This window comes from Prunus dulcis, chromosome 6 (assembly GCF_902201215.1).
Source record: "Prunus dulcis chromosome 6, ALMONDv2, whole genome shotgun sequence".
In the NCBI taxonomy this organism is placed as follows: Eukaryota; Viridiplantae; Streptophyta; class Magnoliopsida; order Rosales; family Rosaceae; genus Prunus; species Prunus dulcis.
In genome coordinates, this window is record NC_047655.1 from 1,727,430 (window position 1) to 1,739,840 (window position 12,411).

A 12,411-nucleotide genomic window follows, 5' to 3' on the forward strand; every position below is an offset into this window, starting at 1 on the left:
GACGAGGGTTTTTCAGAAGGATATGAAGGGAATTTGGAAAATGTTAATTCTTTTACGTTGGTTTTTTATTTTTTAGAATTATAAACAAACAAAACAAAAAAGAAAAAAGAAAACGGCATCTGTTCCACGTTGTGAATATATATATTTTTTTTTATGAACACAAGTTTAGGGTAAGAGGAGACTACTTTATCCCAAAGTCAGGGCATACTAAGAGTTCTTTGAGGACTTACAGAAGGTTTTAGCTCTTTTATTTTTATTTTTATAGATTACCTACCAATCGACAACAGGACTCGAACTTAAGCTTGAATAGCAAAAAGAATTATTGTTACTAACTCAATCGACCCTTGTTGGCTTCCACATTGTGATATTTTGAATGATCCACATTAACCCTAAATGTTGATTAAAAAAATTAACCTTAAATTTAAATTAGAAACTTTATTGAATTTCAACATAGTTTGGATTTATTAAATTGGATTTATGTTGGCGGTATTGGATGGGCAATTTCAATATAATTCCAACTTTATTGAAAATAGTTTGGATTTATGTTGGTGGTATTTGATGGATGATATGTTCCAATTTATCGGTGATCTTCTATTTTTAATGTGTGTTTTTTTGTTGTTGTCGGAATCAAGTTTCATTGATAGAAAGGCAATGCCAATTACAAGATTGTGGAACTTATAAAACTGAGTCCAAACAAATGCAACAATAAAAGCCCACTAGAAATCAAACTCAAACAGGCATAAAGTCTACAATTGGCATAAAGCAAGAGCCCAAAACTGACAAAAAATCAGAGTACAAAACTAGCATAAAGCCAGAGCCAACCAAAAGCAAAAACACCATAAAACGCCAAAGTAACGCTACCTTTACTTCCATGAAGACCGAGACATCGCCACCAGGACTAGTGATGAGTGAAAGAACTGCAAACACACCAAAACACAAAGAACAAATACAAAAACTACAAATCTGAAAATCCCTCGCAATACATAAATCGACCATCACAGACTCAATAACTACTACAAAAATGAAACCACCAAAGCACCAAGAGGGAAACAACAATCAATCCAAGAACAAACCCGGAAAAACACTTTCCAAAGCCAAAGAAACCAACATCCTAATCAAGGAAGGAGGTGGTAACAACCCAAGAATGGAAGGAGGTGGTGCACGCACCCGAGCAAGAGCTCTACACATCTTTCGAAGGAGACATGAAAAATCGTGTTTGGAATTAGTCTCTGCAGCCTATGGGGGTTGATAGATCCAAAAGGGAGATAGAGTTCTTGAAGAAGCCATATAAGAAGGGAGGAATTTAAAGAGAGCTAGGAAATAATTTATTTTTTAAAAAAAAAATCGAAGATAACTATTTATATCGAAATTAACGACCAATGGAGATAAGACACGTGGAAAAAATAGGGCATCGGTAGGGAAACCCTCGGCACCCAAGCCTGCCGATCAAGTGATTAGGGCCAAATCACCCTCTGGACACATGGAGCATCTACAGTGAATGTCAACAGTCCCAAATCAAAATTCTATAGAATATGCACGCCTCTCAAGGCTTATAAGAAGGGGCACAAGTTCCAAAATGGAGGTAACTGGAACTTTCGGCATACTAGCCATCGCTCTGTCTAGATTATTTACTAAATCCGTACTTACTTAAGTATCGGAGAGCCTTCGGCTGGTACCACACCGGTGCCCTAGGTCTTATCGAGCGTTTCTTATCTTGCATATTAGGCGCTCCTACCGAGGCTCATGACATTCTGAAGGCCCAGACATCACCAAGTTGAACCCAAAAGTGCCGAACCACTTTTTCTCATCAACAATAACAGAGATGGAATGAAGAGGAAGATGGAATATGGAAATTGGAAATTGGAAATTTAAAGGGGTAGTGACCACCTCCCCCCTTGCTGCGTTGAAAGAGGGTGCAGCTTAATGTCTTAATTGTGTCAAATTTTGCAATTTTTTGATGAAATTGGGGGTAAAACCCCAAGAAATACAGAGCAATTAACTAGATCCAAATTGTTACAATCAGCAAACACGTATCAAACTTTCCCATAAACTCCCAGCATATTATAGCTTGAAAGCAAAGACGCCATAGGATGTGAACCAAGAGTATAGAATTCTGCATCAACTGAACAGATTACGAATACCCCCATATTTGAGCCTCAAATATCTGACCTCTGCAGAAATTAGCAGCAAACCCACAAGTCCAATCAATCCCCAAAGAAATCAAGTATAACTTCCCTGCACCAATGCATCCAAGAGCACTTTTTATGCCCAAATTTTGCACTTTTTAACCCCTCGCAACTTCTTTTTGAGCCACCCCATTCTTGTTCATAATAATAATTCATGCTTAAGGTTTCGGCCACCCAATTGTTGTTCATAATAACTCATGCTTATTTATAATTTCAGTTTAAAGAACTATATATAAGGTGGTTAAGTTCCATCAGCCTTAACATTCAACAAAGTTCTAGGAAACATTTCCATGATCATACAGACAACATCATACACACAAGATGTTACAAATGGATGTTTCTTGATAGTCTCGATCCTTTTGCAGACAGAGCTTGATGCGAGAGGCTAACCATGAGAGAAATGGAGAGAAGCGCAAGAGTTTGTCTCCTTTTCCTAATACAATGAATAGTGTCTACCGCTTTAATTTTTGACATCCATTCTCAATTTAATTTTCTCCAATGTCCCAAATTATTTCACATGTTTCAAATAATCAATTAAACCCATATGGATTTTCCCCTTGCAACTTTATCAAATCATTACAATTTTATTTACCTGAGCAATACCGTCCGATCAGCCTCTGCAACTATGCATATAAGATTTTGGCAAAATTGCTAGCCAGCAGACTAAGTAGTCTTCTCCCATTTTTGATCAGTCCAAACCAGAACGCCTTTGTAGCAAACCGTGTGATTCAGGATAATATCTCCATTGCTCATGAAGCTTATCATCACTTGAAGCTCAAGACTAGGGGGAGTAGACATGAGTTGGGTTTGAAAGTGGATATGAATAAAGCCTATGACCGTGTAGAGTGGGACTTTTTAGAGGCGCTTCTCTGCAAATTGGGTTTCCGTGACCATTGGGTTAGATTAATCATGGCTTGTGTTTCCTCTGTCTCCTTCTCTGTGCTCATCAATGGAAAACCTGGTCCGACTTTCAGACCATCTCGCGGGCTTAGACAAGGAGACCCTCTGTCTCCTTACCTGTTCTTGTTGGTAAGCGATGTATTCTCCAAAAATCTGTCAAAATGTATCTCGGGAGGATGGATCAAAGGAATTAAGATGGCACAAAGAAGCCCAGTTCTTTCCACCACCTCCTTTTTGCAGATGACTCCCTTTTTCTTTCTCAGAGCCGACGTGACTAACTGCCGCAGATTTATGCATCTGCTGAATCGTTATTGTGCTGCCTCGGGACAATTAGTTAATCATGAAAAATCTTGTCTCTACTTCAGTAGCAATACTCCTGCTGAGTTGAAGACTACAATTGGCTCTATTCTAGCGGTGGAAGGAACGGATAATCCCGGGAATTACCTGGGGATGCCTACTATGTGGGGGAGATCAAAGAAGGCAGCTATGAATTATGTTAAGGAGCGGGTTAAGGATAAGATCTTGGGCTGGAAGCAAAGCTCGCTCTCATTAGCAGGAAAGGAAGTCCTTATTAAGGCAATTGCCACTGCTGTCCCAACTTTCCCCATGCAGTGTTTCAAATTTACAAGAGGTCTATGTGATGAAATAAACAGTGAGATGGCCAAGTTCTGGTGGGGAAAGCCTAACTCCGACACAAAGATTCATTGGAAGTCTTGGTCTGCTTTATGCCTTCCAAAATCCGATGGTGGGTTGGGTTTCAGAGACCTCAACACATTCAATTTAGCACTACTTGGTAAACAAGCATGGAGACTGATTCATGAGCCTAATTCCTACTGGGCAAAATTGATTAAGGCCAGGTACTTTCCAAACTGTGATTTTATAAATGCCGTGGCTGGTCACCGTCCTTCTTGGGGTTGGATTAGCTTGTTGGAAGGCAGAGAGGTTATTAAGGAAAATATAAGGCATCAAGTTTTCAATGGCCACAATACTAAGATTTGGCAGGATCGTTGGCTTCTACCCCCTCACCAAGGTTATGTTGTGCCACTGAACACTGTACCGTTGAATGCTCCCCAATTGGTAAGTGAGATCTTAGACGGCCAGACCAGAACTTGGAACACTCAAGCTCTAGCTCAGTATGTGAGCCAGGACACCATTAAGCTAATCAGTGAGGTTCCTATTGGTAACTTGCACAGGGAGGACATAATTGTGTGGCCCTGGAACAAATCCGGTTTGTATTCTGTGAAGTCTGGTTACAATCTGCAGGTGGTCTCTGCTTCTTACATCGGAGGGTATAACCGGTCGTCCCATGTGATTGAAAGGGGAGTGTGGAAGGATATTTGGGCGTCTCCCACTCTCCCCAAAGTCAAGTTTTTCCTCTGGCGCATGATGGTTAGGGCCTTGCCTACTAAGTTGAATCTGTATCGCAGAAGAATTATCTCGTCTCCATTTTGCCCCATATGCAATCAGTATGAAGAATCTGAGGAACACGCTATCTTTCTATGTCCCTGGACCCAAGCGGTCTGGTTTGGCTCACCATTAAATTACCGTGTGAACCCTCAAAGCATCACTACTTTTGATCGTTGGTTCAATGGGCTGTTAAATAGTCAGATGTTTTCCAAATCCGAAAGAGTTTGGGTTTTGTCCTTGGTTAGTTTTATCTCGTGGGAGATATGGAAAGCAAGGTGCAAGTTTCTTTTTGAGGACATTACAATCGATCCCAGAAGTGTGGTGGATCGGGCTGCCTCAGCAGCAGAGGAATTTGATGTGCTGAGGCGTCATGCAATCTCCACAAGAAACGGGGCTGGTGTTTTCCCCCAACCCACTGATATTTGGAAACCCCCTGTTAACGGTGCAATTAAGTTCAATTTCGATGCGGCTTGGAAAAACCATGAGGCAGGATTGGGTGTGGTAATGAGGAATCAGAATAAGGATTTCTGCTATGGTTTTGCTAGTAAACGATGTTGTAATAGTGCACTAAATGCAGAAACTGAGGCAGCTATCGAGGCTCTAAGATGCGCAAGATTAAGAGGTTACTCAAAGATAGAGATGGAATCAGACTCAAAAGTCCTCATTGATAATATCAAAGGTAATGTATGCACGAAGGCCTGGACCATTCTCCCTTTACTTGATGAGATCAGACGCCTAAGTGCAGGGTTCTCTAACGTGGAATGGCGTTGGATCCCTCGTGGTGCAAATCGCGCCGCTCACGTGACGGCGGCGATAGGATTAAGGGCGGTGTGTCCGCAAGGATGGGCTAATCAGCCACCTCCGTCCCTGGTGCGGGTTCTGGCTTCTGATGGACTTCCTAGCCCCCCTTAACTGTAATGTTTGTTTCTAGTGTTTTTGTCTTAGTGGGGGAAAACTGGTTACTAGACTCTGTGAGTTTAGTTTTTTCCCTGAGTTTCTATTAGCTTTTCAGGATGGTATCCCTTTGTATGCCTCTTCTGTTTTCAATGAAAGCTTCTTTGTCCAAAAAAAAAAAAAAAATCATTACAATTTTATATTGACATAACAGAAAACAATATTTGAAAATAATAATTTTCATGAGCAATGATCATACCCACCACAACAAGAGAAGAATGATATATATTATATACATTTTGTTCACTGTCAAGGCTTTATGGCAATATGCCCTGCAAAGATTTGAAGTCTCTTTTTGGCAATAAGCTAGCCGATGGACAACGATTGGATGCACTTACTTCTATAATTTTATGAATTTGCTCAGAAAGTTTGCTAATATAATACAAGTATTTGTATTATGTCCCAAATCCCAGTGTGGAAGTTTTGAAGGTTTGGGAAGGAAGACTGAGCTAGCTATTGTAAAGGAATATGTATACCTCTCTCTCTCTCTGCACTTAAACCATTGAGAAAGTAAGATACATTATTTAGGGCACTTTAATCTTTAATTTTTGTCATTTCATACTCCTGTGATAATTTGACATATCGATTGAAGATGCTCGTGATGAATTATATACTTTGATTTATCTATTATTAACAAGATGCACCTTACTTTTTAGGTGGCTAATAAGTCTGTATTATCTTCAACTTTTGAACGTTTGGAAATGAATATTGAGCAAGCTATTGGTGCTTACGACCTAACCCACGATTAACTCGACTTAAATAAGCTTTCGTGCAATTTTGCAAGCGCATGCCACTCTCAACATAAACCATTGAGAAAGTATAAAACATTATTTGATCAAAATCTTTTGTCATACATGACCTCATTTCTTTTCTGGCATCAACATGCCATGCTTGATCAGACACAACCGGCTAGAAAAAAAAAAAAAAAAAGTATTAGCAACTCTATAACGATCCATTTGAACATACATGTAATATATATACATATATTTTGAATACAATTAATAGTCTAAACTATAAATAGGAGGAAGTTTTTCACACACACTACTAATATGTTATGGGAATTCGAATATAAGACTTCTGGTGTGTAAGTTAATACTCTTTTTCATTGAGCTATATCTATATAAACGCATTTCATGTCAATGATACATTTATAACTAAACTAAGTACATTGCTTTAAACGTTATTTACTTCTCTTTCTAGAGTTATACTCCAATGCCGAAACAATGTTGTTCTCATAAGGGAAATGAGTATAGAAAAATACAAGTATATAATCGTATATTCTTTATTTGCAATTAAGAAAATGAAGTTTTTGCATTGATAACTATTAGAAAAGTCCTTATGCACTCCTTGCTTATCTCTAATCAAAAGAAAACGGATGAGGAATGAATTTTTTTTAAAAAAAAAAGAGACAAACAAGAAATCAATCAAGAATGTCTAGTTTATGGGCATTGATTCGTGGCTTGAAGCCGTTCGCTATAGTAGCCTAAGCCTAGCCCCTAGATATACGAAGCACTTCCATTGAAGTACGGTTAGGATGATGATACAGGTTAGGTATAGACTAAGACTGTAGAGAAAGAAACTCATTGTTCTCCTCTTACATTTTCTTTGGACCACCCTTACAAACATCTCTTTCTTCCACTACACAAAATTGAAAATTCCCTCTCTCTCCCTCTCTGTATATATATTTGGCTTTGAGTTCCCCGATAGCTTAAACCATTTCAGCTTCACTGTTTCATTTTACTCTCTAGCTACTCAGTCATATTCCGTCACACTTTTTTCAACGGTTCAGCCCCACGGATTTTGGAGCTTTTTGGTCTTTGAGTTTGGACTCCTTGGTCAAGAAAAAGCCCTCCATGGATTCACAGGTCTTGATGGCTCTAGCTCTCTCACTTGTGGGTGGACTGAGTACTTCAATCGGTTAGTAAAAAGCTCATGCTTATTCATCGACTGCTTCAACTACCCATTTCAGCAATTTCAAATTTAAATTGTCACATTTAGGAAGATTTTGTTGTTCTTGTTTCGTTTGTCAAGTAATGCTTATCCAAATTTGCTTCTGGGTATTTCTTACTTTCGGTTTTTGGCTTCAAATTTGCTTTCTTTGTTTGACTTTTTGAGTTTTAGATAGAAGTCTGATATTGGTTAATTTGCTGGTGGGTTTTGTAAATTAGCTTCTACTAGTTTCAGTTCCCTATCCATCAAGTTGTTGCGAAATTGAGGTTTAATGGTGTAGAAGGCATTGTTGGGATGTGTTCCCGCTGTTTTCTAGGCCAGTTCTTTTGTATTAGTCATGTTGTGAAAAAGGCTTTTGATTTTTATGGAATTTCCTAATTTCTGATGTTCACCTCATTGCTCAGTAAATCTACTTCTGTTCTGGAGTCTAATGAAAGTCTTGGAATGTGGTACAGGTGCACTTTTTGTAGTTCTCAATGAGGCTCCCAATTTGAAGATACTTGGGCTTTTACAGGTGCTCTGATTCATATCCTTAAATTCTGAAATTTTATTTGTTCCCTGGTTCGGTCATTTTCTTAAAGAATTAGCTCATGTGTTGACTCAATTGCTTACATTTTCTTCTCTCTGCAGGGTTTTGCTGCAGGTTTGATGCTAAGCATATCATTCCTAGATTTGGCTCACAATGCTATAAATTCTATTGGCTTTTTAAAAGGCAACCTATGGGTAAGCCATACACTGTAGTGTTTGTCTGATTCAAATCCATCACCTCTCCGACATGAGTTGCTCATGTTTTCTTTTAGAATTATATGTAAAATTTATCGGTGGTGCAGTTTTTTGGCGGTGTCATATTCTTTGGTATCATTGCCAATTTTATTCCAGAACCAACACTTGCTCCTAGTTCAGATGTGAGAGGTAAAAAGGTAGTAATCAACTTTTCTCCTTCTAATTAAGCATTTTGTGGATGCTTTTGCATATGATTTGGCATTATACTTCTACCCCAAATAGAAGGCATGTTTGACTGTGCGACAATATACTTAACAACAGAAAAGTGGGGATGAAGGGGGCAAGGACACTTTGAAGAAGCATCGCCGCCAAGTTCTATACAGTGGGATAATTACAGCAATAGGTATACTACTTGTTTGAGATGGTTTAAACTACCTTCCATACTGTTCTTTGAATTAGAAGACAAAATTAATTTGCTGTTACGTGTGGAATTGGAAACTTTAGTTAGTTAATGGTTGCATGTTGAAATTTAAAAGTTTGTTTTGATAAATTAAGTCAAGTTAGTCAAATCTATAAATTAGAAAAACCATTTTTATGTCTTTGTGTTTTGGATATGTCTTTTGTTGTTGTTTTTTTTTGGGCCTACAAGAAGAATAAAATCTACCCCTCTTCTCACAACCCAAGGCCTAGGGGTGTTTTGCATCTTCTGCATGTTTTGAATGTTTCTAATAGCTTACAGCAATACTTTTTATTTTCTGGACTTTTTATTTTCTTCCCCTTTTGAGAAATAAAATATGAGAAAATGTTTGAGTAATATGGTTAATGTCTATAGTTGATCCCCTCTAATGTGGAATATCATGGCCATTGAGTTGCAGGCATAAGTTTACACAACTTTCCAGAAGGAATGGCCGTGTTCCTTGGATCAATGAAGGTACCTCTATCTTAAGTTTTTATTGTTCTTAGAATATTGAGTTAATTCTAAGTTTGATTAGATGGATGAACTCATGCTTATATTGATTTGAATTTCACAATATGTGTCTGATTTAAAACAAAACAAAATTATTTTTAAATTATGTCTATAAAAAATTTCTTCTTGAATGGTCAGACTTCCTTTGATTCTTGATGTGCAATACTAATGCAGTTTTTTTTGCCTAATTATTTTAAGATATGTTGTCGATATAATATAGTATGGGGGTAGTGCGACCATTTAATTAACTTATACTCACCAACTATCCCAACTATTTAGTATTCTTCATGACCAAATTAGATGTATTATTATTTAAGATACAATCTAGATGGTGAAATTTTATTTATTTTTCTTCCTTGCGATGCAGTTTTAGCTTTATTCCTACATTCAACCAATTAATTTGGTCGCGGAATCTCTGTATATGTTGCTATCTTCTTGAAGCAGAGCTTCCGATGCTGTGGTTCCTAGTATGGGAACTCATTAGTAAAGCTACTGTATTTTTCCTATCTAAAACAATTTTAGATGCTTACAGATCCTGGCTTATATGTTTTTTTCTTCTTCTTAATTTCATAGATGTATATGCTAGTTGAAATTGCTAAACATGTGTGCCATTCCATGCATTCTTGTATGTTTTCTTTTCTTTTGGTGTATATTGGTTTTGATTTGCAAAGTCTTTTCATCATACGGGATTGGTGGTTGTAGATGCAACAAGAATTGTTTTCGATATCTGTTTGAGGACTATAATTGCTGCTGATGCTAAATGTCATATACCATTCTTGCTTGTTCCCTAATTGTTTGCAGGGCCTTCGTGTTGGTGTCAACTTGGCCTTGGCCATTGCCTTACACAACATTCCAGAGGTATGTATATTCTCTAATACTTGTACTATGTGGTATTGCTCTAATTGCTCGCACTCTGCCATGGATTAAAGTAGCACATAATTGTTTGTACCTTCCAGGGTCCACCACTTACCATAATAACAATGGCTGGACTGGTAATTTTGGTAATATAATGGACAGGTTCCCTTGCTGTTAAGGATACAATTTTTGGAATATATGGAACTAATGTTGATTGCAAGAATAGTGCACATCTCAACAAAGAGAAATTGAAAGAAAAAGGATGGAAAATTGCATTCAACATTTCAAAAATTCAAAAACGCGTCAAATGATTTCCGAGTTTCTAAATGAAAGATTCAATATTTTTAAAACTTGTATTCCGTGTATTGGTTATGAATATCATCAAACTCTAATTGTTCATAAACTTCATGACTAGAGTGTGATGAGCAAAATTGTAGACTATTAAATAGATAGAGGATTGCTTTAAATTTTGAGTTTGGACTTATATTAATGTAGAACTACCATCGTTATTATAGTGACAACTTTCTCTTTTCTAGGGCGTTGCTGTTGCACTTCCTGTTTACTTTGCAACACAGAGGTGAGAATTTTTGGAGTTGGCTTTTTGAAGTACTTATGAACTGTGACAAACAATGAGTTCACTTTCTTTCTTCTTCTTTTTTTTCACTTTTTTTTAAAATAACTCTCAAGTGTCTTTAATTAACCCCGAAGGCAGACAAAAATATTTTTAAAAAGGTAGTGGTCTTTGGTAAAATGATGTCGACTCTGAGGGTTTTGGTAATTTTGTTAGAAATGGTGGAGGTAGTTGTAGTTTTGGCAGTGGTATGAAATTGTTATTGAATGTGGTAATGGAAAAGGCAGTTCTGTCATGGTTGTACACGGGCAGTGTTATGATGGTTTAAGCAACGATGTTGGTGTTGGAGGATATCATGTTTGTGGCTGTGCGCTACTCCTGGTAGTGGGTTCCGGTGGAGCAATATAGATACTAGTGGTAGTGTCTGGTGGTTTGGTAACAAGCTATTCTTTAGGATGTCAGTGCCGTAGTTTGGAAATTGGATGCAGATTGTCTCACTTCAGAAGCAGAGGGTTTCAATCAAAATTTTAACTCTTTTTTTTTTTTTTTTGAATAATAGACATGAGTTCTAAGCTTCGTTCACTTTAGAGCAATAATTACTTCATAAGTTTTTGTTAGCCTTTATATCGAGACAATTTTATGAATCTCTCTCAAACGAACACTGAATCATTCTTATGAGAAATTATTAAATGGTGGGTTTTCTACATGTCCCAGCAAATGGCAGGCATTCAAATTGGCAACACTTTCTGGTTTTGCTGAGCCTTTGGGTGTCATAATTGTAGGTATGTCAACTGTGAAAAGAAACTTAGATATCTTCTTTTACCAATCTTAATGGGAAGGGTGGATTTAGAATAGGTGCTTGAGTCCTGAATTTCTTCAAGGCCACTTGTTCATGGTTTTCACTTCTGCTACAGCCTATCTATTTCCAAGCAGCTTGAGTCCTGATATTCTTGAAGGCTTGCTGGGAGCAGGTTTGCAAATTAATGATAATTTAATATATCGACTGAATAAGATTATTTTTTATGAAAATTTTGGTTCCCATGCATTTTTGTTGTCACACAGTTGGTGGAGTAATGGCTTTTCTAACCCTGCATGAGATGCTTCCCTTGGCGTTTGATTATGCGGGGCAGAAGCAAGCTGTCAAGGCCGTGTTTTTGGGAATGGCCTTCATGTCTGCAAGGTAATACTTATGTTTTAAATATACTGACGAAAAATATTCGAGAATGTCTCTCTTACAAATGCAAATAGGGTACTTGTGGGTAAAGGAGTTTTTTCAGAGTAACTAGCTGTTTAATTTCTTTTTATCAATATCTAGAAAAGGGTTAGAGCATCTGAGGGTGTGATATTTGTAGCTGTACATAAGTGTTGCTTATTCTCCTTACAGATTACTCTCTTTTTGCCTGTTTTGCAGCCTCTACTTTCTCGAAATCAGCCTACCTCAGGAGATGAGCTTGTAGCTGTGTTCCATCATTCCATGGATCTTACCCCACAGTAATTTACATTGTTGTACTGGCTTTAGACCGCCTTCAATAGATCATTTCGTTTCCGCCTGAAGACCTGTAGTGATTTTAATTGGCCTTTAATAGCTCATCTGGTTTCGGCGCAAAGGAGAAAGTAATACCCCAAGGATGGTAGTTCATACTCGATATAAAAGAGATGTACATTCCTTTTAATAAATATGTAAAATGAATAGTGTACGGAACTTGATTTCTTTACTGAACACTCTTTCATTTTCCTGTATTTGAATATGAATATTGCAGATAACAGTACCACCCAAACATGTGATGTACAGAGTGTATTTTACTTCCACATAAGTTAGTCGTGGATTTGATTTTTCATGGATGATCCTGAATGAAAACTGGTTAGAACAATCCATGACTGGAAATTGTATTATCCAT

The 12,411-nt window shown here is 37.5% G+C and overlaps 1 protein-coding gene across 1 annotated transcript; it reads left to right on the forward strand.

Moving 5' to 3' along the window:
- The first annotated feature begins 6,915 nt into the window (after positions 1 to 6,915).
- On the forward strand, positions 6,916 to 12,384 carry LOC117632864 (zinc transporter ZTP29). Its single transcript, XM_034366466.1, has 12 exons — positions 6,916 to 7,364; positions 7,853 to 7,911; positions 8,028 to 8,120; positions 8,228 to 8,317; positions 8,442 to 8,523; positions 8,996 to 9,051; positions 9,889 to 9,945; positions 10,479 to 10,519; positions 11,228 to 11,295; positions 11,428 to 11,484; positions 11,576 to 11,693; positions 11,925 to 12,384. Exons 1-12 carry the CDS (start codon positions 7,301 to 7,303, stop codon positions 11,968 to 11,970), a joined length of 831 nt encoding a protein of 276 aa, XP_034222357.1. The 5' UTR covers positions 6,916 to 7,300; the 3' UTR covers positions 11,971 to 12,384.
- Positions 12,385 to 12,411: the final 27 nt, after the last annotated feature.